This window comes from Astyanax mexicanus, chromosome 8 (genome assembly GCF_023375975.1).
Source record: "Astyanax mexicanus isolate ESR-SI-001 chromosome 8, AstMex3_surface, whole genome shotgun sequence".
Lineage (NCBI taxonomy): Eukaryota > Metazoa > Chordata > Actinopteri > Characiformes > Acestrorhamphidae > Astyanax > Astyanax mexicanus.
This window is the reverse complement of record NC_064415.1, coordinates 20,266,723-20,294,356: the sequence shown is the minus strand read 5'-3', so window position 1 is coordinate 20,294,356 and position 27,634 is coordinate 20,266,723. Positions and strand designations below refer to the sequence as shown.

Sequence of the window (27,634 nt, the reverse complement as noted above, 5' to 3'; positions counted from 1 at the left end):
TTTGTTGATGGGTTTGGGCTTTAGAGTACTGGTATACTGGTATATGTGCCTCCAGCTTCATCACAAGGGGCTTGGCATTCTTGGTTTTTCTCTTTGAGAGAGTTTTTTTTTTTTTTTTTTGCCAGATGTGCCTTTAGCTTCATCGCCATGGGCTTGGAGTCATTGTTAAATAAGTATTTAAAAATACTTTTTTTTAGTTATTACAGGATTACCGTGCTTATCATAATGGTCTTGCAAAAATATTGTATCTTCATTTTTATAGATTGTATTTTTCACATGGTTTAAATCTGGCAGTTCTTTATATTCTTTATATTGCCTTAAATTGTTGTGTGATGAATGGATCGCTAGAAATGCTACAAAATGACATGAAATTTACATTTACGTTTACGTTTAAAGTATTTAGCAGACGACCTTATCCAGAGCGACTTACAACAGTGCTTCGATGTTACTTCAAATATCCAAAGCTAGATTGTAGACTAGGATCAAGAGATACACATAGCTTGATCATGTTTAGAACCCTAGGGACCTTTTTTTTTTTTTTTTTTTTTTTTAATTAGTTTAAGAACTCTTTGAAAAGATGTGTCTTCAGTCAACGTTTGAAGACCCCAAGTGACTCTGTTGTTCTGACAACAAGTGGAACTTTATTCCACACCCTTGGTCCTCCAGCACAGAGAAGAGTCTGGATGTTTGTTTTCTGTGTGTTTTGAGGGTTCGAGCCGAGCCATACTGGAAGCTCTATAAGCTCTTGGTGCAGATCTGGCTTTTTGACCATTGCCATCAAGTATGAATCAAGTAAATAAAATGTATTTTTTTTAATTATCCTGTAATTTGTTGCTGTTTTGTAGATACAAGTATTTAATTTGACAGCAACATTGTGTAGCTATTACAGGCCATGTCCAGTTTCTGTAGTTCGCTCTCATGTATTAAAATATAAGCTCCAGCATTTGTCTGGTTTACTGTAGTACAGACTGTAAATGGACACACTGTACACTCTGGACAGATACATTAGATAGATGTTTTTTTTCTTTTTCTTTCTGAAATAGAGTTCTGCTACTCCAATCAGATGCAGCACTCATGGCTGTGTACTTTGGAATAAGAGCCTGACCTTTTCTTCTAGAGCCTCTCATTGTTGTGTGTGTGTGTGTGTGTGTGTGTTCCTCTATTTGTGTGTGTGTGTGTGTGTGTGTGTGTGCGCATTTTAGATTTAGATTTTAGAGTGCATTCACATCAGCAACACACTTACACACACACACACACACACACACACACACAAGCGCGCGCACACAGTCTAAGTGCAATGAAACTGACAGGGGAGTGTCACCGAGCTGGTGACACAGAAACAGGCAATTATTAGCACCCTAGAGAAGAGGAGAGAGAAATGGAAGAGAGGAATGAAGTGGGTGAGGGAGAGGAGAATTCTTTTCTTCGCTTTTTTTTTTTTTTACTCACACATTCTTCGCACCGTAAACATAATTCTGCTCCTCTACTATAAACCCTGCCGTCACCCATCCCACTCGTCTACTGCTTGTCTATTTCCTGATCTATTAGGAGTGTGGCAGTACATTACATTAAACTGTGTGTTTTTGAGCGGGCCTCTCAGAGCACACTCGCGTCACACAATCACACTATTCATTCAACAGGCTGGAGCTAATCAAGTGCTGCTTTTAATACTGTTTATTCTGCATAAATAACAATAATACAATAACCTCAAACAAGCACGCACATCAGGAGGACAGAGCGTTGCTCCTCCAAAATATGTCGCTTTCTGTTTACCTTAGAATTAAGAGTGGGAAGGAACTGTAAAAAAGCTATTAAGATTATGCCTAGTTTAGATTAGATTAGATTAGATTAGATTAGATTAGATTTCTTTTGAATGTTTCAAATGTTTTTAATGTTAATACATTGAAAACATAGTTATAGCTGTATACATTTGGATAGGTTTGAATACCTCTGACTGAATGACGTTTTTTTTTTCATTTCCCAATTAAAAATAAATGAACAAATCCTCAACTGAGTGGGAAGTATTTGTGTTCATTTCAAGGACATTTTTAATTATACTGGAAAAAGATTATACTTAAATATTTTCCACCATTTGCTTTATTAAATTGAGATGCCACTGCATTTTATCAAGCTCAGTTATTAGTTTGATCTGTAAGTCTTTCTTTCTCTCTTTTTCTGTCTCTCTGTCTGTCTAACTGTATATCTACTGCATTTTTCAGACTATAGGCGCAGCGGATTAAAAGGTGCGTTTTAAGCCACGCTAGCAATGAGCAAGGGTGAATTTAGCAGGTCAAAACTGTAATTCTTATAAAGAATATTTTCTTTCAAAGTCAAACGAGCACTGGATTTTAATCTACACAGATTTCTCTACTAAGAAGTGCTTCAATTTATTCACAGTACGCTTAGATTTCCAGTATTTTCTACAGCATAAGTTAGCAGCAGCGATAGCAGCGGTTAGCAATGCTTAGTGCTAGTAAACAGAGCTCCACTGAGGAACCCTGAGTGTTCCAATAACCCAGGGTGCTATCAGCTAGCAGTTTGTCCCACATAGCTTGTTTTAACACAGTAAACACACAGGCTACAGTCTGATATACTTGTCTCTGAGCAGCAAAAGAGCCAGTGCTGTGGTTAGCAGCTAATGCTAATAATGTTCCAGCCTTAGTGCTGAAGAAAAGCTTCACTGAAGCTCTGCTGTACTTCAGCAGAGTGGCTTTACTGCTTTACAACCTGACTGTTAAAATTCATACATAAAGTGCACTGGATTATAAGGGGCACTGTCTAATTTTGGGACAATTAAAGGATTTTAGGTGTGCCTTACAGTGTGAAAAATACAGATTGTCTAGTTCTTGTGGAGAAACATTGGCAATAAAAATATGCCTCTCTAAACTTCTATTGTGTCCCATGCAATACTCTCAGCAATGCTCCTATCATATCCATCCATCCATTCATTCATCCATTCGTCCGTCTTTCTAGATTTGCAAAAGGTAGAACAATGCAGGATTTAGGATTGTGTTTTATTTATTATGTATGCAACATTAGGTGCAACATTTTGTACAGTTTTAATTTTTCTTAATGTAATGCACTGTGAGCACTTTGTAAAACTAGGCTTATGTATATTGCATGAACATTGAGGCAACTTGTTTCTGATAAGTAGCTGCCATCAAACATAATCTCTCTCTCTCTCTCTCTTTCTCTCTCATGCACTCTTGATCTCTTGTTCCCTCTCTCTCTCTCACTTGCTCTGTCTCTATCCTTGGCCTCCTTCCTTGCCTGTCAGTGGGATAGGTTGTGACACACTTATCGGTTGTGCACTTTTGAGCTCATTTAACAACTTCGTTATTCTGCCCTTTAGGCCTTCTGTCAACTGCTCTTTTCATATCTCTCTGTTTATGTCCTTCCTCCTCATCCCTCCTTCCCTTGCCATGTCTTGGCCCTTCTGTCACTTGCAGTGGCTGGAGTACATTGTGCAATGGGCATGTCAGCTCCCATTGACGATATCTCCTAGGGGGCGCGAGTGTATATTAAACACCGTCTGAAAATACCTGACAGCACCTAGGCTGGGGCTCGTAACGAGGCAGATCATTTGAGAAACATAGTAAAAGTGCTTCACTCTCAAATTTAACATCTGGCTCAGGGCAACCTGGAGGTGACTTGACAGGAATAAGACCAAACCTCTGCAGATATATTACTGTAACACTGCGAGATGTCAGAGGGCATAGATGTGACTGGCGTGATAGAACATACCACACTGTCTCGAGTACTGCAAGCTACACTGCCTTGTTAAATGTTTTATCTCTTAAGCTGCAGGAATGAGGATTTAAACAAGTGTTTAATGTGTGAGGCTACGGCTCCTCCAAGCTACAATAGAGGTACTAATAAAATGGGTCATAAAGATGTGCCTTTTAAGAGATTACATCTTTAGATTTCTTCCTTTAAAGAGGTTCCTTCCTTTGTTCTTTTGCATATGATACAGTGCCGTCCTTTACAACTTAACTGAGGCATTAGACGGCATTAAATATTGGCTGAACCTTACAGGTAGTGCTGTCATACCATTGTGTGAAATATAGTCTCTATAGTCATAATAGTCCTATTTAAGTTACCGTTACCTAGAAACCATCAGACAGCTAGATCTTTTTATATGAATATGTATGGGAATGTTTCATGCAGAGTACGGCATATCTCTAAGCTAAGCTTGGCAGGTTTGGATCAATTGATCAATTGTACCTAAAACAAAGGTACGGTGAATCACCTGTAGAATAACTAACAATGAAAACAAGAATTAAACAAAATATTCTGTGTTTGGTAGTGGGTTTCACTCACCGGTATACCAGGGTTTCATCCGCGGTGCAGTTGTACTGGATCTGGTACATCCAAACCAGGTATGTCCCTGACAGTCGACCAATATCCCACCGCACTTGAGCCGATGTGGAGGTCACTCCCTGCACTTCCACAAGCTGGTCCTCTCCTCCTTCACTTGCTCCATCCTCAGTCTCTACTGACTCTACATCCTCTTTTACTTCCTTTGGGTCAGCATTAGCGTTAGTATTAGCGTTATTATTAGTATCCTGGCTTGGGCTTTGCCCATTAGATGTTTTCCCTCTGGTAATATCTGATGACCCTGGATCCCGGGCTAAAGATACTGTTCCGTTCCCTCTGTGAGGAAGAGGAATTACCTTGAGGTCGATAACTGCAGTGGCCTCACCTGCAGCGTTAATTGCAATGCAAGTGTAGGCTCCATCATCACGTGCCACAGTCACTAGAAGCTCAAGCGTCCCGTTCCGAAACGAGGTGGTTCGACTAGAATTTGCAATAATCCGGTCATCAGGTGAAACCCAGTGCACCATTGGCTCAGGGTCTCCGATAGCCCGGCATTTGAGTGTTGCCCTCTGGCCCTCTAACACCCAGAGTTTGTGTGTGTGTCGAGTTATAAGTGGAGGCTCGCAGATGAATTCCTCCTCAGGTATTGACCAGAAGTAGCGTCCTGCCAGGTGAATCGGCGTGGCGCAAGTCTCCATATCATCGCTCCGAATCAACCTGCGCAACCAGAGAAGCTCACAGTTACAGTGCAGTGGGTTTCCTCCAAAGTTCAAACTCACTACTGAATTGTAGGGGGTGGGGCTTATTACCCCTGTCTGGGACCTCGCAAACAAGGGATCCGGGGGCAGAGTCTGAAGGCGGTTTGAGGTCATGTCTAACCGAGCAAGTTTGTAGAGTTCGCTGAAAGAACCTTCAGCGATCTGGTCGATGAGGTTGTGGTCGAGGTTCAACGTGTGCAAGCTGGCCATGTTCTGGATGGCATCCCAGGGTGCCTTGCGCAGATTGTTGTAAGACAGGTCCAGGTCTTCCAAAGTGAGAAGGAAGTCATCAAAGGCATCTGAAGAAATGTTGATGAGCTGGTTGTTGTTGAGGATGAGGTGCTGCAGGTTCAGCATGCCCATTAAGTCTCTGGGGCCAAGGGACATCAGCCGATTCCCATCCAGGTGCAATGAGCGGAGACTCTCGAGGTCCCCGAACGCCATAGGCTTGATGAAGTTGATGGTGTTTCGGGACAGTGTTAGATCCACCAGTCCAGTCATGTTGGCAAAGTCTGCACCTCCCACCTCTCGGATGAAGTTGTCCGCAAGCCGAAGCTCAACAGTACGGCGATCAATGTTTGGCGGCACAAAGAGTAAACCTTTGTCCGCACAGAGTGTACTAAGAGACTCCGATAAATTCCGGCAAACACAGTGAAAAGGGCATGCAGAAACCACACCCCACGTCTCGCCAGCCAGTGCTCCAGGAATCCGTCCAATCAGAACAGGCAGTAAGCATGCGCAGGTGACCAGTGTCAGCCAGTGGAGGGAGGGTAAGGGTTGGCTTGAGGGTAATGTGGAAGGGGCCAGGTAACTGTAGGTGTACTTTGGGCACAGAGATGAAGGCGGTGATGGTGGGAGCTTGTGGTGTGAGGGCTTGAGAAGAAGTGGATGCGAGTGGATGGATGGTTGAAGGGGAAGAGAAGAAGAGGAGTGTGTGTTACTCAGATGATGGCGTAAACTATGGGACGGGTGTGATTTTTGTGACTGGGGGGGTGGGGAGTCTTGCATGGTAGAAAGGAGGGTTATCCACAGACCTAGAGAGAGGAACAAAAGAAAGAAAGACAGAAAAAACAGTTTAGATTCCATATCCTATTCTTTCTTTTTTGTCGAAAATGAGCTTCAGAACAAAGAATTGCTTTCCTCCAAAGCCTAGTAGTCCTAGTAGTGTGCACACATGCATGAGCTTATATGTATGTATGTGTGTGTGTGTGTGTGTCATTTGTTTCATACTGAGGCCACTGGCTGCAGCAGAAAAGTGCTTGTACTGCACTGAACACTACACACTAACTTCTCAGCATGGGCAATACGTGTTTTATCGCGCGTGAAATTCCTTTATAGCACAGTAGCACCCTTATTTTATAAATGGGGCCTCAGCCCATTCCCCAATGTACATCTCACACCGGTGGAAAAAGTGGCCTGACCGCAACTCAGATAACCAGAATCAACTCAATCTACCGCCGCAGTGAGTCAACAACACTGAAACATCAACCACAGTGACCTCTCTAGAGAATCCCAGCAAAATAGTTACTGTACCACAGATCCATACAGTTACCATGATGCAGATGCATAGATGTGGTCTAGGCACTTAAAACCGGTATACCGTATACCTTTGTGCCCAACCAAATGGAAAAGAAGGCCCAGAAAGCCTTATTGTATACCCTTTTATTCATTTATTATGGTCAGGTATAATGTTTTATTAAGGATTAAATAAATCACATATTAGAATAAAATCATGAGAAGAAAGATTATAGAGATTCTAATAGTAAACAGCTCTGTAAGTCCTAGACTAGGGATAGTCAATAGGCAGACTCGGAAATGTAACTGCAAAATTATCTACATAAATCTCTATTTTACTGTCTAAATCCGTCTTTATATAAGCTACTTTCATTTCCTGTTGTCCAAAATAAATTATGAACAGTGACATTATTAAGTCTCACAGTAGCAGCACATACTCTTAAAAACAATATTTCACAAATCAACAACTGTAGGCTAATATTCATGTTGCTTCAAACTAAAGAAAGAAAAGTCAACAGTGAAAAGTCAACCTTTAATTTCTGGAGAGGTGGACTAAAAAATATTCCTTCATTCTGCCTGAGAGAGAAGTAAAGCCAGTCTGCTCGATTTGGTATGAAACAGTGACTATTGTGAAGCATGGGTATGTACTCTGTGTTCAAATATTTCTGGACACCCCTTCACTGCATTGAGCTGTGTAGTAGTGGAACTCTGATGGTTCTTCATCCTGTACTTTTGGGATAAGGAGCCCTTTTTTAGATATCTGTAGCCCATCAGTCAATTGCGCATCATGCAGCTGGATTTAGGGCACATCGTTATGTCTTTGGGATCATGAGGGCACAAAAGGCATGTACTAATTTTCTTAATTAATCATGGGTATGTTTTGGGCGTTACGCGAAATAAAACAATCAGTCATTTCCTTTAAGAGACAGGTGCGCTCTGACTTTGGCACGTTGGTACTTTTCAGAGCACAACTTTTGAGTTCCTGACCTGAACTTCATGCTGTGAAGATAACCCAGCAGCACATTTAAGGGAACATAAATGTTATTTTATTCTTTATTCTGTTTATTGTTGAGGTATAAAGTTGTGTTTGCGCTCTGTGGCATGTCCGTGTGGGTGTATGTGTAGATAGAATTGGGTAGCTGACTGTTGACTGTTGTCAGGGTTTTAGTCAGTCAGTAGCGCACAGTATTTCCCGCCTCCAAGATAGCAACACGCCAGAAATTTATCTGAACACACCTCATTTCCAGACCACCACACCCATCAATGTAAATATATTCCTAAACTCTGATGCTAGTTTAAAGGTGCTAGCGCAAGGCACATTTTGATGGGGTAAAATAGCAACAAGCATTGTATGAAAGGGCCCAAGGTGTGTAGAGATCACCCTATATCCTGACCTGACCTGATCCTAACTTGTACAAATCTTGTTACTGGGGCTGTTTCTTATATATTGAGATACAGCAGAGTATCTTTCAGTCTTTTTTTACCCATGTTTTACCCAGATTATAAACATGATCATCAACTGAATATGTGTTGAGAAATTGATGATGCAAGATTGTGTGGCTTTTAAATGAGTTATATATATTTTGTTTATTAGTACAGTGATACAGAATACTGAATGTACATTTTAGCTGGTTAAATGGTATACATTTCTAGTTCCTGCTGTATGAAAGACTTTGTACTTCAGAGGGAACATATTTGACCCTCTAAAGACCAATATTATACTATCTATCTATCTATCTGTCTGTCTGTCTATCTATCTATCTACCTACCTACCTACCTACCTACCTACCTACCTACCTACCTACATACATACCTACATACATACATACATACATACCTACATACATACATACATACATACATACATACATACATACATACATACATACATACCTACATACATACCTACATACATACCTACATACATACATACATACATACATACATACATACCTACATACCTACATACCTACATACATACATACCTACATACCGACATACATACATACCTACATACATACATACATACATACATACATACATACATACATACATACATACATACATACATATATATATATACCCCTGCCCTAAACCAACGCATAAAAATCGTGTTCAATAATGTTGGCTCAGTGAGGGTTCTACAATGTGCAAGCATCTCACAGTTTTACTTCTGCACAATTATCTTCTCTGTGCTAGCCGTGCCAGCACAAACCTCTGATACACATGAAGCCGGGCGGTTGAATTAGTTTGGAGTCTCTGCTGGCAGTAAACTGGCAGTTGCTCACAGTTGGGCAGCACCACTGCAAGACTGAGGAACTAGGCCATCTTTACCCAGAGAGCAGCCGAGCCAATTGATCTCTCTTGGACGGCTAGCCACTGATAGCTGGAGCGTAATCAAACTCAACGATACGACCCAACCCACTTAACCAGCTGCACCACTTACCACCCTGATGTGTCGCTGAGCGCTGAATCAGAGTACTTTGGCCTACCGCATGGATGTCTGAACCTGATCCATATGGATACGAATGTGAGGGATTTTATCAGTGTGCCTCATCCAGAGTTATGTAGTACTTCACTACACAGAATTTTTTTTTTTTTTTTTTCGGTCAGTTTTGTTTCTAATCAGCCATTTAGCCATGACTGGAATGTATTTTCCTACATATTTTTGTTGGCATGAGCTACAGCAGCAGAGATATGAAATATGACATGATATTCATATTCATTCTCTGTAAAATAGTTTCACATTTTCTAAAATAGAAGATTCTAAAATAGTTTGTTACCTTCTGAGGACTCTCCATATTACTGCAGTTTGTGAATACTGTTTAGTTAGTTAAGTATGATATGTACAGAATATCAGATTGTGCTCCAATAGAACAGAGCAGAAATAGCAATAAACTGGGATTAGAATTTTGCAAGATTAGATTTGTACATTTGTATTGAGAAAACCCTACTACTTTTTATGTGTTATTTACCATATTTTTTCACCATAAGGCGCAATTAAAACATTTTCATAAAAATCGACAGTGTGCCTTATAATCTGACGCCTCCTTATGTATGAAATTTTCCAGTCAGGTTGTAAGGAGCAGTAAGGTCACTTCGCTGAAGTACAGCATTATAGGGGTTAGTTTTCAGTGAAGTTTCTCCAGCACTAAGGCTGGAGCAGTATTAGCATTAGCTGCTAAGTGCAGTGCTAGCTCTTTCACTGTTCAGAGGTGAGTATATCAGACTGAAGTCTGCATGTTTACTGTGTTTAAATAATATATGTGTGACAAATATAGCACCCTGTTATACTGAAACCCTCAGGGTTCCTCAGTGTAGCGCTGTTGGGCAGCATTTACTAGCGCTAAGTACTGCTGCTAACCTCACTGTTGAAAATATTGAAAATCTAAATAAACGGAAGCACTTTACTCACCCAAATAAACAGTTTTCTGGAGAGAAATCTGTGTAGATTAACATCCAGCGCTCGTTTGACTTATGCGAAAGAATTATGCGCCTTATATATGAAAACAGACCAGAAAATAGATGTTTATTGATACTCCGCCTTATAATACGGTGCATCTTAAACAATGTAGGCCCGAATAAATTGAATTTACTTAAAAAATCTAAAGGATACATCAAGTTATTACAACTAAATGAACTAGATTAATTTCTGAGATAGCCCAGGGGGAATCACTACACACTGATGGTGAGTGTCAGTCAGAAAGTGTTGGACACACCCAGTATGCAAATAGATTGTGACAGAAGCCAATGGAAAAGAAGCTGCTAATAGCAAAAGACTAAACGTTTTAGTTATTATAAGTTGGTTCAACTTAAAGATCTCAGTTTGCATGTATATATGTGCCCACAAATGTTCAACTAACTCAAAATAGTTGAGTATTGTTTAGAAATATCCAAATTTATGTAAAACAGACTTAAATAATTTGAGTTTAAACAACGTATGAACGTTTATGGTATGTGGTATTAATACAACTTATATAACTAACCTCTTCCCAGCATTAAAGCTTCAACAACAATAACTACTAAAACAATGAGACTCTATAGAACAGACAAAATTGACATTTTACCCAAAGCCAATTACTGAAAACCATGTTTAATCTTTTTTTTTAGATTATAAGATTGCTAAAACACAATAGACTAAAATATAAAAGTGTATTTATGTCCAACATAGTAATTGCTTTAGCTTGGTCACAGGTGCCACTGGTGGAGTGAGACTTTAAAAGTGACATTAGGTAATGTGCCTCTCAGCGAGTCACATTGTAAGGTGGGAGCTAACGCAGCATTCAGGTGCTCATCAGAGTGTTTTTCCTACCAGATGGTTAACGTGTAAATGTGACTTCACAGCGTTCAGGTGCTTGCTGAAAGCCGACGCCCACCACTCTGAGAAAGAAAGCGTGGAGGTCTGGAGAATATGTGAGAATATGTGAGAATCATTATTTTAATTTGCTTTATTAAAAAGGCCATAGATAATATACTTTTTATGCACCACATAAGCTTACAATGGCAAAGCATTTAAAAGGCAGTATTATATGTTGTGTATTATATACTTGTGAATTACAGCTTTATAAGCTGGAAGATTATTATTATTTGTATGTATCTGCAAGCATATACAGGCTGCATAAAAGTGTTGTAATGCATAATAGTGAGTAAACTACTATCAAAACCAGAATTACTTTTTTTTTATTGCTACTGTCCCTAGTGAATTTTTTTTTTTTAAATTAGATTAAAGTAGATTAAAGTATACTAAGCATTATTAGGCTATAGTGCACTATAGTGTACATGTAGCCACATTATTGTCAATCAGTATATTTAAAGAGTGCTAAAATGGAACAACTTTTTTGTACTTATTTTACTTTAATTGTATAAAAAATAATACAAATTTCCTACTTAAATTGTGCTAAGTGTGCTTAACTGAACTAAAATGGAACTATTTTAAATATATATGTTTAAGTAACATTTAAACATACAACTTCATGTATGTAACACTATATTTTAAATAAATATGCTTACAGTAAAATTATAATACATTTAATGAGTATTACAACTGTATGACTATTATACACCAGGTATACAGTATTAGAAATGTACTGATGGATTGATGTTAAATATATGTGATCTATTTTTATTAGAGTACAAATATGCTTCTTGTTCCTAGTAAATTTCATTGGGTATAAAATATATATTTTAATATACTGTACTACATTTTTTTGTGTGTTACAAATTAAGTTTATTAAATTTGATAAATTTTGTAATTAAATAATTAATTTACTTTCTAAAAAGTTACGTGATACATTGTACTTTAAGTGAACTACGGTAACAGTTGTTTTTAACACACTTTGCTAAAAATGTACCAAAGTATATTTGGAAATAAGTATTTTAGAAGTATACTGAATTACATTAAACTAAAAGTGTACTTCAAAGTAGTCTATTTTTTAATACACTATATTGTACTTTTAAAAAACTATGATCAAAGTTTGCTGTTTAATATATTTTAAGTACGTACATAAATCTGTTAATATATTTACAGCATACTTAGACATTTATCAATATGTTTTAAGTACAATTAAGTATATATATATATATATATATATATATATATATATATTTTTTTTTTTTTTTTTTTTTTTTTTTCAGGGGTGATTACCATTTGTTTTATTTAACTGCATGAAGCTTAATGAAATATTTATATGATTGCTTCACTGATCCAACCTGCTAGGATACATGTCAGAAGAAGGCGAATTCAAAATATATTCTTTCTTTACATGGATTTAATGTTTAAATCCATTAAAATCCACCCACACTCATTCCTAACAGTGACTCAATATTAAATAGACGCAGTCATAATCATAAACAGCAATAAGAGAATCAACCAAATAGAGAAAAAGCCAAAAAGTGACAGAAATAAACCCTAAGAACATCATGAAGGTGGACATGCTGTTCTTGTCTGTGTCGGATTTGCATATGTTAGCTCATATCAGATCCACAACCTACCTAATACATCCTCCGTAAGGTGATTTGAGACTAAAACCTCCGTAATCTAAGCTGAGTGTTGCTTTCACATCAACAGGTTCATCCTACATTAACGTTTCAGGCTAATGTTCTCTTGCGCTGAGTGAAAGTAATCAGCTAGCTACGGCTAAGAAAGCTTTACACACAGTCAGCACACAGTGCATTAGCCAAAATCTGCGCTAATACATTAACACTGAGCTGCACTGCTGCACTGAACAAACTCATAAGTAATAGCATAAGCTTGGATTCACACTGTGGTTTAATTTATTAATGAATAAATAATGTCAATACTATTGTACTGTAAGCCATATACTGTTAAAAGTGTTACTATATGTGCGCAGACTTTGGCTAATACACTTTGTTCTGACTCTATCTGGCTTAATAGCTGTAAATACTGTACTTTAAATGCTGAAATTAATTGTGGATTGGGTAGCTGTCTATTCTTCCTATTATTATTTCTTTTTTTCAGTTCATTAACTAAAGGTAATATTTTACTTGATCTCTGTCTTCTTTCTTCACAACTCATTTTTGTTGGACCAAAAAAAAAAAAAAGTAAGAACATACAAAGAAAATCCAGTGCTTATAGATCCTGGGTTTTATTCAAGGTCTCCTGCAGACTTAGGATGCTTTTTGTGACCAAACACTTTTTTTTTTACTCCAACTCAGCTTCTTACTTAATGTCATTGTCAGAACAGAACTTAGCAACACTTTACACCAGTGAGGCTCAACAATGTCAGTGATGCATTACTCTAATCTAGCCACTTTAGATTAAAGTAACTTACCCAAGTTACAGTGCATTACTATATCTGTAATTTTCCTTAGAAAAATATATATTTTTTGCTTTCTTCTTGCGTCTCAGGAGTGACGTCTGACCTACGCGACAATTAAGTCACGTTTTCCGCTGGTCAGCGAGATCGTGTGTAGCTCTTATAAAAAGAATGAAAGTAAAACTTCCTCTGATATTATAGCTTTAAACTGCATGGATATGAGTAGCTAGAATAACAGCTGTAGACAACAGCTGGCTAGTATTAGAAGATTATAAGCACTGAGTACTGTGTATTATTTATATTAGAGAAATATATATTATATCAAAAACATTCAATATTTTTTCCAACCTCCCTGGCCTACTTACAGTAGTACTTAGTATTTATTTATATAAATATAAATTAATGTAGGTGTGCATTTCCCCTTTCATAATAATAATAATAATAATTATTATAGCGATAAAACAAGCTTTTTTGTTGTTGTCAGTAACTAATAAAGCAATTAATAAATCTAACTTACTTACTAACTTTACATTAATCAGTTATCAGTGATGTTTTTTTAAAGTAACTATGGCATCATGGTGAGTCTCTATGTAGCCTTATGTTATCTGTATAGCTTATGTGTCATGTGGCCTCAATGCCTCAAAACTTTCTTACAGTGTGTTTTTTTTTACAATATTAAGGCATTCCTCATAAAGACAGAAAAAGTTAAGTTACATGTTTTTATTATGAGAGCAACATTCAATGAATCATTGTTTTAATGATTTGTTAATGTATTGTAATATATTCTTCTCTTTACGTAAGATTTAAGGCTCTTATCTCATCCACCTCTACACATGCATAAGCCTATTACTGTTTAAGATAACAGGGGAAACAGTGGAATCATCAGGAGACATGAGGTGAGAGAGAGAAAGAGAGAGAGAGAGAGAGAGAGAGACGCGTAGGGAAATCAGAGTTTCTCACTCTCAGATATCTCCTTCATCTCGTTCTTTCTATTTCCCTTATGTCTGACTTTGCATTGATGCTCTGCCCTCTGTGACCTTCCTCTTCTCTCTCTTCCTTCTCCTCCTCCTCCTCCTCCTCCTCTTCCTCCTCCTCCTCCTCTTCCTCCGGCTCCTCCTTTCCTCACTAACACTTTTACACTGTATTGTTTTGCTTATCTCACCCTGCTTTTCCTCCATCTGCCCTTCAGGTAACCTGAGAAGCAATATAAAACTTGAAACCTTAAACAATCCTCCTCTCTTTCCTCTGTTTTCCTTCTCTCTCTCTCTCTCTCTCTCTCTCTCTCTCTCTCTCTCTCTCGAAGCACAAGCCATCTAAGAGCTGAGGAGCTGAAACAGCTCTTGTCTTTCTCTCCTTTATTCCATCGATCCAGCCTGCCAGGATAAATAGCCCACCTTCTTTTACATTCTCATTCATCCACCCCCCACCATCTCCCCTTCCACTATTCTCTCTGTCTGACTTCTGCACTTGTTTTTACTTCTTCTTTTCTCTTTAGTCTCTTTATCATTTTGTTATAGTTTACTTTTTCACTGAGCTGCTTTGCGATGCTGTTTGGCTGCTCTCTCTACGTGTGGAGGAATCTGATGTGTGTGCACCCATGCATGCTTGAGTGTGTGTGTGTGTGTGTGTGTGTGTGTGTGTGGTGAATGTGAGCGAGGGCTAGCAGGGCATGAATTGAAGGCAAAAAAAAAAATTATAATCCCTCTGTAATCCATAATGTTCTACATAATTCATACTGGGAATACCTAGCATGAGTTCAAAATGCATGCTGTGTGTTTGTGTGTGTATGTGTGTGTGTGTGTGTGTGTGTGTGTGTGTGTGTGTGTGTGTGTGTGTGTGTGTGTGTGTGTGTTCTTGCACGTGAGGCCACTTAGCATCTAATGCAGAGTCTGGATGTCCAGCCGGACAGTTGGAACATCTTTCTGCACTTAGCAAATCCCCAGTCAGGCTTTTGCAATCACACACACACACACACACACACACACACTTTAGTGTTGAGAATCTTTTAGGATGCACTTAGCATCGTCTGCAGCACTATCCCACTTGAGAAAACCCCCTCCCCACTTTCCTTTTTCTCACACTCCTTTTGTCACACACTTTCTTCCACTATCACACACACACACACACACGCTCAGAGACATCCATCAGCAACTGTACCCACTGTCCCCACCACACCCAGTTGTGGCAGAGTGGGACTAAGCACTGGTTCATGTGAGTGCAGAGTGAGAGAGTAGACTTCTGAACTGTGTATAAACATCAGTCAGTAAGCCAGGCTGGTCAGTAAAATCCATTCTGCCATTGGACGAAATAAAACTTTGCTATTGAACGAATTAAAGCTCTGCCATTGGGTGAAATAGAAATCTGTCATTGGACTAAATAAAACTCTGCCATTGGACGAAATTAAATTCTGCCATTGGACTAAATAAAACTCTGCCATTGGGCAAACTAAACTCTGCCATTGAGCAAACTAAAACTCTACCATTGAACAAAATAAAACTCTGCCATTGGATGAAATTAAACTATGCCATTGGACGAAATAAAACTCTGCCATTGGGCAAACTAAAACTCTGCCATTGAGCGAACTAAAACTCTGCCATTGGACAAAATAAAACTCTGCCATTGGGTGAAAGCAGTGTTTGGTCAGTACTGATTGCTGCTTTTGTTAAATAGTGGCATCAATGGCACTTCTTTTATACCAGCATTTTGCTGGTAGATACTGTGATTTGTGAGGGCTAGTGGTGTCATGCACATTAAATTCTGCTTTTCTGACACACACACACACACACACAAACACACACAACACAGTGGGACACACACCACTGGGAACTTTACCCTCACTGTCTGATCTTTGGCTTCAGCACTTGCTGTAGATAAAAGAAGCAAACAAAGGTCAAGACCCTCGTTGAAGCTTCAGCCTCTTCAGCCTCTGTACAGCATCTTGTTTCTGCATTTATTAAATAAATCTCTGATTAATTCCTGCTTTCACGCCTGGTTGTAATTTTGATGAGTGTGTATGTGTAACTGTGTGTGTGTGTGTGTGTGTCTTTTCAGTGAGATTAATGGAATGCAGTGAAGATGAAGCCTCCGGGAATTTTTAATTTAGAGTTTTGATATGAATAGATTTGACAGGATGTTTATCACTGATACCTGTTTTTTGGGAAGCTGATAATATTTCAACTAATATTTTACTGTGCACTTCACAGCATAATTCTCAGTTAGTGGAGAGATTAAAACCCTGAAGAAAGTCAATGGTGCAAGTTTGAGGTGAGGATATGCAAATGATCTGTTTGTTTTTAACAGTCTATGACGTTCTGAGCAGTATTAATAAAATTCACTGTTGTTGTTTTTTATAAATATCACAGCTTCAGATAGTGAAGTAATTACTGATACAGGATTAATGTAATCAGTGAACTGACACACGGTACTGTAATACAGTTTAGGCACCTGACAAGCGTTGCAGTGAGCAGTAAGGGAGGGTTCATTACTCTCAAGCCCCTCTTTAAAGAAACGCATTATCTATTGCAGTGTTTACTCTGTGTGTGTACAGTGTCTACACTAGATGAGCTAACTCAGTGATTTTAGTGATTATCAATCCAGGTCTTGTAGGCATTCTACCCTGCTCATTTTAGTGGTTTCCCTGCTTCTGCACACCCTTTGCAACCCTAAAAGAGCTTGATAATGAGCTTGATAAGTCAGTGCAGTGTTTTTCCAGAAAATGGTACAGCACTTCATGCTTCCCTCTGCTGACAACTTTTATGAAGATTTGGATTTCATTTTCCAGCAGGACTTGGCACACTGCCCACACTGCCAAAAGCACCAATTGCTCTTACATAATATTCTAATTTTCTGAGAAACTGATTTTTCTGACTTTGAGATGCACCTGTGAATTCATTGCATGGGTTAGCTCCCAGTAACTTTGTATGTTTTTGAGGCCGGGTTGGATTAAGGAAGATTTTTGGGGGAAAGTACAGTAAATATAGGGAGTTATGTGCACTTACTTTCACTGCCCTTCATGGAATTTTATTGTTTTGTTGTTTGTGTTTTTTTTTTTTTTTTGATTGCTGACAAAAAAACAGAAGACAGTTAATGTTACTCTAGAAAGCTAGCAAACAGTTCAAACAACTCGCTCCCAAAAATCCATCCCAGAGCAGCTGCAGTGTTCACAAGTTCATCATGTCTTTTGATAAATCATCAGAAGAGTTTTCACAGCTGACTTAAATGTCCTTTTACAGTCTTTGATGTTTTTTAGTCAGTTCAAGCTGTTCTTGAAGTCCCTTTCTGATGTACAGTGTTTCATATTAAATTGCCTTTATTTAGAATTGTACATCAATTCCACCAGAATAAAAAAAACTACATACCCAAGTACATGTTCTGATAAATCAGCTTTTCTCTATTAATCTAGGTCATTAAGAGAGAGAGTTTATTCCCATTAGTTCCCTTTAGTTCTTTGGGAAGGTTCTGTACTGAGATGTTGGAACTTGGCTGTGAGGATTTGATAGCGTGGATCAAATGCAAATGCTTCTTCAACTTAAAAATCTTTAAAAAAAATTGCTGGAGCTTCATTATTCCTGCTCAGGTTGTCTGCTCTACTGAGATAGAGGGGTCTTTGCACACCTCTAGCTTACAATTATCATTGGGAATGAAGAATAAGCACTGTAAAATGCATTTTCCACAATTTGTTTAGCCACAGCGGAATATTACTTTCATATCAATCATTTTAACTACATTTACTATAGGAAAATACTACTTCTTACGGGAAATTATCCTGCTTTTGTTAAAGAGACTGTCTCCTCTGTCCAAGGAAGGCTTGTCTACGAGATTTTGGAGCTTAGCTGTGAGGATTTTATTGTATTCATTGACCAAAGTGTTAGGGAGGCCATCATTCCAGATAACACTGTTCCACTGCTCCACAGCTCAATAATTTGGAGATTTATACCCCTTTATCCTACACCTGGCAATAGACGTGGTGCCAAATGGTTCAGGTTTCCTTGCTCCAGAGATTCCTGTCTTGTATGTACTGAAATACTTAAAATACATCTATACTGGGACTATATAAGCTTGGCAGCTTATGCTTCAGAGCATTCCATCATATATAAAAGTGAGTTCTCAGATAAGCAGTAAAAGGGGACAGTGCTGCATCTAATAATTGAGGTTACACACAGGGCCAATCCCATTCTAATCACCCATTACACGGCAAGCTTTTCCCAGAGGTTGTTAGGTAGGCTCACAAACTCACTTAACCAACAAAACTTAACCATTTAAGTTGTTGACTAAAGCCTTACCTAGCCACACCGGAACTGTTAATGCATGCTCAGTGCCACCAGCGCCATGTAGAGCATAGATCTGGCTTAAAAATCCAACCCATCCCATAATCTGACATTGTGAACCCAAGCCAGATTCAAACCACACAATGTTTTAGTCAGTAGAGCGTTAAAACTGAGTGTTTGAACCACAATTCTAAGTCGTAGATGCCTGTACCTTTCCGATTTCTTCCCCAAAATGTTTCCATCATCTTGCCTTATCTTACCATAGTTTGTAGCTCTGAGATTGACAGATGTGTGGAGCTTTTAATTTTAGGTGTGCAGAAAGCTGTGGCTGTGGACTAGGGTAGGAACACGTGTTTGTACACTGAGCAGGCATGATTTTTAATGTTCTAACTTGTAATTATATGAGACCAATTGGTTCTTTTGGCAGTGTGCCAAATCCTGCTGGAAAATGAAATCCACATCTCCATAAAGGTTGTCAGCAGAGGGAAGCATGAAGTGCTGTAAGATTTTCAGGGAAATCACTGCACTGACTTTAGACTTGATATAACACAGTGGACCAACACCAGCAGATGACATGTCTCTCCAAACCATCACTGATTGGTGGAAACTTCACACTAAACCTCAAGCAGCTTGGACTTTGTGTCTTTTCACTCTTCCTCCAGACTCTGCTCCCTTGGTTTCCGAATGAAATAAAATATTTACTGATGATCAGTGATGGTTTGAGGAGCCATGTCATCTGCTGGAGTTGATCCACTGTGTTCTATCACATCCAAAGTCAGTGCAGCACTTCATACTACCCTCTGCTGACAGCTTGTATGGAGATGTGGATTTCATTTTCCAGCAGGACGTGGCACACTGCCCACACTGCCAAAAGTACCAATTGGTCTTATGAAATGTAATGTGAAATATTCTACTTTTCTGAGACACTGATATTTGGGGTTTCATTGGCTGTAAGCCATAATCATCAACAATAAAAGAATTAAAAGCTTAAAATAGATCACTCTGTGTTTAATACATGTCTATAACATACGAGTTTAACATTTTGAACTGAATTACTGAAGTAAAATAACTTGATAAAATGATAATGCACCTGTACATCAATTCAACTCAAGTAGTGTTTTGTGCTTTCATTTGAATCCTGTGACTTTAATGCATTGCTTTTTTAGTTTAGATTCTAAATACAAACACACACACATACACACACACACATATGTACTCCCTGAAAGTAATCATACAGATACGTAAACTTGTGACTGTCCACAACTGGATTATTCCTGCTATCTATTTCACTCTTCCCTTCTGTCTCACTCTCTCCCTCCATCTCGCTCTGTCATCTCTCCGTCATCCCATTTCCCCATACACACACACACACGTATGCACACACTCTCCACTGCCGCAGAAATATGGAGGAGGATAAAACACTGACAGCAGTCATCCATCACATCCTTTCAGACTTGAAGAGAGAAGGAGGGATTGAGCTGACTAATTACAGGCACAGAGAGGAGGGGGGAGACGGGGAGAAAGGGGGAAGAAGAGGAAAGAAGCGTATGAGGAAATGGCAGATGGAGAGATAGAGGACAAATATAGAGGAACGAGAGAGAGAGAGAGAGAGATGACTCATGAGAATAACACCAAAAGGGAAAAAATAGCGTGAAAAGACACACAAGCAATTGCTTTAAAGCCAAAGGGGAGAAAAGAGTGAGAAGACGGAAAGCAGAGTGTGAATGTTTTCATTTTTGGTAAATCTTGGAGAGAGAATTTTAGTATGTGTGTGTGCACTTGCTTCCCTCAGGCTTGTGGTAGAGTCTAACACAAAAGTACACACACACACACACAAACGCACACACAGAGAGATACACTCACACTTAATTTAATTCTGACCCAACACTCACTCTCACACCCTCCCAGTGCCAGCTGTACACACACTCCGTGTTTCACCCTACCTACACTAGCTGTCCACTGTGGCTGATGTGTTTTGTGTGTTTTTTTTTTGTTTGTTTTTTATCAGCCCCCTCTATTTGTCTCGTATTTATCGTGTTTATGAACGATTATATATTAAGTTGATTTACTTAAAAAAAAAAAATTCAACAACCCTGAAATAATAACTCCATTCCTTCACTCAGCCATCACTCCTTCACTCCGTCACTCCTTCCTCTCTTTCCCGGCCTCATCCAGGCTCTCTTTGATGTGGGCTGTGAATCAGCAGAATTATTGTAATTGCACCTGAAGATCTGAACTCATTTTTACGCTCACTACCTCAACTGCAAATCATCCCCATCCATCCATGCGCTGCTACTTATCCACTGGAATATGGAGCATAAACTCTAATTAGCCGATGCAATTAGGCCTAAAAGCAGCAAAGAAAGAGCAGTAATACGCTTCTCCCCTGCATGTAATTTGAAATCTCAATAGGACGACAATGTGGAATGTATTATGAGCAGTACTTGTTATAATTTAGTGCAAGATGCTGACACACACTCACACACACGCAGGATTGTTTTTTTTAATACCTTGTCTAGACAATTAGAGATATGTGCAGTACCGAAATGTAATAAAATGCACTCAGCCTACATATGAAGTATGTTATACATAATATAGTGTTAACCCTACATGGCAGGGTAGGCTTTGGAAGCTTTAGGAAGAGTTCCGGTGGGTAAAGCACAATTTAATTTAGATTCTCAAATTTTGAATCAGGTGTTTTAAAACAAAGAAACCCCCAAAACATCAAAGGAAACAAAAGGTCTCCAGGACCAAAGATAAGAACCACTGCTTCATTGTGGTTAATGTAACAAAAGAAGTCTAACTGCACAATGCAACATGTAAAAAAAAAAAAACAATGCAACAAGTTTACAAAAAGAATGTAAGCATAAAGTACAAAAATAAACAGCCAAATGTACTTCTTTACATATTCTTGCACATATACATATTTTATTTATGACCAACTTAAACCAGTTACCCAACTTTTTTTGAACACACACTCTAGTGCACTCCAGGACAATGCTCGTCCACATACTGATACCAGCACAAAATCTTTTCAGCTATAAAGTGCAATATATTATTAACAATTTCATAATCACTATCTCTTCTTTCTTCTTGATAGTTTGTTTGTACTTGCAAAAAAATAAAAAATTATAAAAAAAATAAGAACTAGCCAGTGACAAATCCAGATTGCCTTGAATGCCTCATTTGAATGGTTATGAGCCACAGAGACCCTGGAGCTTTATTATGATTTGCTAGCTGTGAAGAGCAATAGGCCAATCAGGGCCAAGAGCTGCACTTAAAGAGCCAATGAGCTGGAAGCATTGCTCTGTGTGTCGTTAAGGGGAAGCACACTGCTTGGTGTTCTAAGCTCAGTAATAAAAGGCTTTGCATTTTCACATTCACTGAGTTACTGAGCTGGCATATGTTACTTTTACACACACCCACCCACACTCTTTCCCTCTCTCTCTTTTCTTCTCATCTTTCCCTTTTTTCCTCATTTTTTTGTTTTCATTATTAAATGAACACTACACTCAGTTACACACACACACACACACTCATACATACATAGGCAGTTCGTTCTCTTAAGCAGATATAAATGCTTTGTCTGAGGAAAGTCTGGTGTCTTGCCAGTAATCGATGCGAGTAAGTGACTGACGAAACTGATCGAGCCTTCTGTCTGATAGTGTTCTGTGAGTGTGTGTGTGTGTGTGATTTTTTTTTTTATCTGTAGACAAGCACTTTTAACTTGTCGATATCCTAAATGAACAGTCTGTATCATTCTTTCTTCCCAGAATGCCTTCAAATGGCAAACAATGCAAGCAAAACAAGCTAGCAAAAGGTAACATCAAGTAGGATCTTTGTCTGAGCACTTAGTTTTAACTAGCGAGGGCTAGTGATGTGATGTGATGGTATATCATTTCCAGTAACCAGCAGAAAACAGTACAGTACAGGCCAAAATGTAGGACACACCTTTTCTTTATTGTCATGACTATATACATTGTAGATTCTCACTGAAGGCATCAAAACTATGAATGAACACATGTGGAGTTTTATTTACTTAATAAAAAATGACCTGGCCTCCACAGTCACCGGACCTGAACCCAATCCAGATGGTTTGGGGTGAGCTGGACCACAGACTGAAGGCAAAGGAGCAACAAGTGCTAATAAACACCTCTGGGAACTCCTCCCTTCAAGACTGTTGGAAAACCATTTCAGGTGACCACCTCTTGAAGCTCATTAAGAGAATGATGATGCCAAGAGTGTGCAAAGCAGTAATCAGAGCAAAGGGTGGCTATTTTAAAGAAACTAGAATATTATTTTTTTTTTCAGTTATTTCACCTTTTTTTGTACATAAAACTCCACATGTTCATCCATAGTTTTGATGCCTTCAGTGAGAATCTACAATGTGAATAATCATGAAAATAAAGAAAACGCATTAAAAAAGAAAAGGTGTGTCCAAACTTTTGGGCTGTACTGTAGATCTGTAGTGTAACATCTACATCTAGTGTGACTAACTAATATCTGAGTCACATTGGATTTAATTGAGCACATTGAAGAAACAACCACAGTGCAGGCTAGAAAAAGTAAGTGAATGTAATATCATGTAGATCTCACCTTTACCACATGTAGCTATGTAGCTGCAGCTAAGCTTTACCTAATGGTTATTAAACATTTTGTTCTTGATAAACATCATCATAGATCATTCATCTATATCAATGTGTTTTAGTTACATAGTATTTCTGAGATGTCTTGCATGCACAGCCTTTGTAAGGTTAACTCAGATCATTCCCAAAAGTATATGTTTAAAGATTTATGACTTGGGATTTGGCAGTCTCAAAACATATCATATTTTTCACACTATAAGGCTAAGTGGAATATAAGGCACACTATCAATGAACGTCTATTTTCTGGTCTATTTTCATACATAAGGTGTACCGGATTATAAGAAGCATCTAGTAAGGAACAGGGGTGTTGGCATGTTTTTCTTGTAATTCAGATGGTCTACAATCTACAATGTAAATTGTCACAAATATAAAGAAAACGCAAGGTGTGTCCAAACTTTTGGCCTGTACTGTATATGTTGAAGGTGCCAAATAGGTACCACTTTAAAATAAGACTACCTTTATAAAGGGTTTATAAATGGTTTACAATTTGTTAATTATTAATGGTTAATAATTAGGTTGTAAATGCCTTAAAATTCATTAATAATCAGTTATAACACATACGTAGAAAGGGCTGCAATATAGATGGCTGTGGATTCACTATTTGGCAAACAACAGGTCATTGTAGCCCTTTCTATGTATGTGTTATAACTGATTATTAATGATTTTTAAGGCATTTGCAACCTAATTAGTAACCATTAATAAACTAATAAAGTAACATTTATAAACCCTTTATAACGGTAGTCTTATTTTAAAGTGGTACCGCCAAATATATGTTTGTTATAGTCTGTCAACACAAGCCACTGCCTCAGGCTGTAGCATGAAAAAAGAGCACAACACAAAAAGAAATCAAGGATCAGTTGGGCTTAATATGTTAATTGGGCTTAATATGCCAATATCCAATCCATCAACACTTAAGCCAATGGATCGGATTGACACACCTCCAGTAATTACAGAGTTATTCATTTAAATACACAGTGAGGCACACGATTGTATTCAGATTTGATTTGACAACACACACACACACACACACACACATACATACATGCAGAGAGTGTGACCACATGGAATAAGCTCAGCTGGAGCGTATCGTAAGTATCATACAGTATCATACATTAATACAGTTAATGGTGTGAAGAGGTTGGTAGTGTCAGACAGGCGTGTAATAAAAGCTGATTTGGGTATGACATTCCTCTCTCTCTCTTTCTCTCTCTCTCCCTCTCTCTCTTTCTCTATCTGTACACATCTCGTGCGTCCCATCAAAGCCTGCTGTTCCTTCACAGCTACATGCTAACTGCTAATTAACTCATACTACCTGTCCAACATACATGCCGTGTTGAGAGGGGAGGTGGTGGGACGTCAGGGACTGATCAGTGCAAGCCTCGTTAGGCACAGGATGACAGGAGGACGGAGGTGAGCCAGCAGAGTGAGGGGGCGGAAGAGCGTGCGGAATGAAAGAGAGCAAAGTGAAGGCTGGGATGAGATGAGGTCAATAGAAGAGAGGGAGGAGAAACGTGTGTGTGTGTGTGTGGGTGTGGGTGGATGTGTGTGTGTGGGTGGGTGTGTGTGTGTGTAAACTAATGGGTCTTCCCTAAGGAGATGGACAGAGTAAAAAAAATAAATAAAAGAGAGAGAGCGAGAAGGCAGGCAGGCGGGCGGGCGAGCGAGTGCGTACATGTTTAGGCGGTAAAACAAAGGGTGATGGCATTGATGTTGGCATGATGAAATTAAGCAGCCGTGCCAGCCTATGGGCCAGCCCCCCTCCCTCTGTTTTCTGTTAGATTATAGAAGAGATAGAGAGAAATACAGAGAGACAGAAAGAGAGGGACAGGCAGGGAGGCGGAGCTCCAGAGAGACATAAGTAGGGAGAGAATCCTGCTGTGTGAAGTGTCCTGTCTGTGTGGGGATGAATATGCATGGAGACGATGATGCTTTTGGACAAGAGGAGAACGCACTCTTCAGCTCTGCTTATATATGTGTGTGTGTGTGTGTGTGTGTGAGAGGTCTATGGATGCTATGCCTACCAAACTATTGTTGGTGTCTTTCAGCTGTTTTTCTTTAGTGGCTGGTTGTTAAACACTCATCTTTTAAAAACCAAGTTGCACCCAGTAGAAATCAACTGGCAGGATCAAAACCTAGTGGGTAGTCATGCCACACTGTCATGGAGTGACTCAGAATGGCCAACATGTTTAGAGGCACCTTACTGCAAAAAAAAAAAAAAAATCAGGAAAGTACCCCCAGACCTGGACATGCCCCCACTTCCCCAATTCCAGAAAAGAAAACCAATAGATGACAGAACTTTACCTTTCGGCTACCTTCTAACTTTTTACCAGACATGGATCATGGATATACTTTAGAGTAGTCAGAGGTGAACTGAGTTTTGCTGGGAGCCATGATGCTCCTGAATGCATCCTGTCCAGGAGGGGGAAAAAACACAGCCGGTCTACACTAAAAAAAACTAATTGGCTGACTCACAGACTCTTTGCGGATAACAGGCCAATCAGAACCCCCTCTGTTTTGCATGCGCTTCATGAATATGCACATGAGGGAAGTGCCTTTCTCTCCTTTTCTCTTACTTTCAAAAAAAATGTGTGTCGCTTGCGTGTGCATGCTAGATTGTTAAACACTCATCTTTGTTAAATACTCATCTTTTAAAAAACAAGTTGCACCCAGTAAAAATCAACTGACAGGATCGAAACCTAGTGGGTAGTCATGCCACACTGTCATGGAGTGACTCAGAATGGCCAACATGTTTAGAGGCACCTTGGTCACCATCACACATCCAAAAGATGTGGTGTCATGGTGTGAGGTGCGATTTTCCACATACTGCTCTACTGCTGCCAACTTAAGAGCTTGTGTTGAAGGCACAGATAATATGCCATTGTCAACAGCATTGCAATATATTGACATATATTTCATTTGTGGGGTGCAATAGGAAACACGATCAACACTACTAATACACCCCTATTGGATAATCTGCTAAAAACCATATGAGAATATTCAAGCTGCATGTGATTATATTAAAACACCATAAGCAACCTCTAACAACTCCACTGATTACATACTGCCATATTTTGTGCACAGTAAATGTCTATTTTCTGGTCTATTTTCATACATAAGGCCAACTGGATTATAAGCCGCATTATGCGACACTAGTAAGGCACAGGGGTGTCGCCATGTTTTCCTTCTAATTCAGCATTAAAAAGCTAAGTTAAGTAAACAAACTGTAATTCTTAAAGATTTCCCCTAAGGCTGGGTGCAGCAGCATTAGCATTATCAGCTAACTGCTAGCACTAGCCGCTACACTGAGGAACCCTAAGTGTTCCAGTAAAATAGGACGATATTAACTAGCGGTTTGTCCCATGTAGCTTGTTTTAACATGGTGAATGTGCAGACTACACTCCGATAATACTCAACTCTGAACGGCGAAAGCGAGGTTAGCGGCTAATGCTAATACTGCTGGAGAACCTGTATAACGCTGTTCTTCAGTAGAGTGGCTTTACTGCTTCTTAATACCTGACTGGTACAATTCATTCATGAGGTGCACCAGATTATAAGGTGCACTGATGATGTTTAGGAATATTAAAGGATTTTAAGTGCACCTTATTGTGCCAAAAAAAATTATATGTCTATATCTGTAGCTCAAAAAATATAAGCTGGAGTATTAGCCAATATCAGTCTGAATGTTGAATCGTTTATTATCCCTGATAACTTTTATCTTCCTTCCGATTAGTATATATTAGTATTGAAGTCTGACACTTCCTTCTGGGTACAAATGTTTTTGCAACCATTTTATGAGTGTATGACAATGAGTGTATAAGCACCCGACATGCTGCCATAGCTTCTGCTGCATGATTAGAAGAGGTGCAGACAAACCGAGAGACGACAGCGAACATCAGCGGAATATTAAACGTCCTGCATCATGAGAGAGATGTTAACTATAAATAACTGTGTATTTCTGCAAATGCACATCTGTTTTTAATTTGACTCTGTGTGTGTGTGTGTGTAGTCATAATTGTTAGAACAGTTACAACATCTGCCCGAGTCAAGCCATGCATGCCCAATCAGTTACATCTGGTTTAACTGTAACATCAGCAGAATCAACAAAATCATGCACCACACTATTAGTACTGAAAGCTTTCTATAGATTATATTCCAGTTCACATCAGCACCATTAAAACCTCCAAGAAATCAGATCAGCACAGCCTCCATCCACAACATCAAAGAACAATGTGATGATGAAACCACAAAATAACAATGAAATCCAAGGAATATGACAAGAAATGCTCAGATACTGTTGCTGTAAAAGCTCTACAAAGCCTAATGAAATGCACATGAAAAGCTTATATTTCCAAAAA

The 27,634-nt window shown here is 38.8% G+C and overlaps 2 protein-coding genes across 2 annotated transcripts in view; one reads left to right on the top strand and one right to left on the bottom strand.

Annotated features, from left to right (window-relative positions):
• pcxb (pyruvate carboxylase b) overlaps positions 1-27,634 on the top strand; it is a 357,875-nt gene that overhangs the window by 225,809 nt on the left and 104,432 nt on the right. The window lies entirely within an intron of this gene.
• LOC103030319 (leucine-rich repeat and fibronectin type-III domain-containing protein 4) overlaps positions 1-27,634 on the bottom strand; it is a 45,449-nt gene that overhangs the window by 12,307 nt on the left and 5,508 nt on the right. The window contains exon 3 of the mRNA XM_007242045.4: positions 4,321-6,109. Coding sequence (XP_007242107.3) covers positions 4,321-6,083 — 1,763 coding nt within the window. The 5' untranslated portion in view covers positions 6,084-6,109. The remainder of the gene's footprint in view (positions 1-4,320; positions 6,110-27,634) is intronic.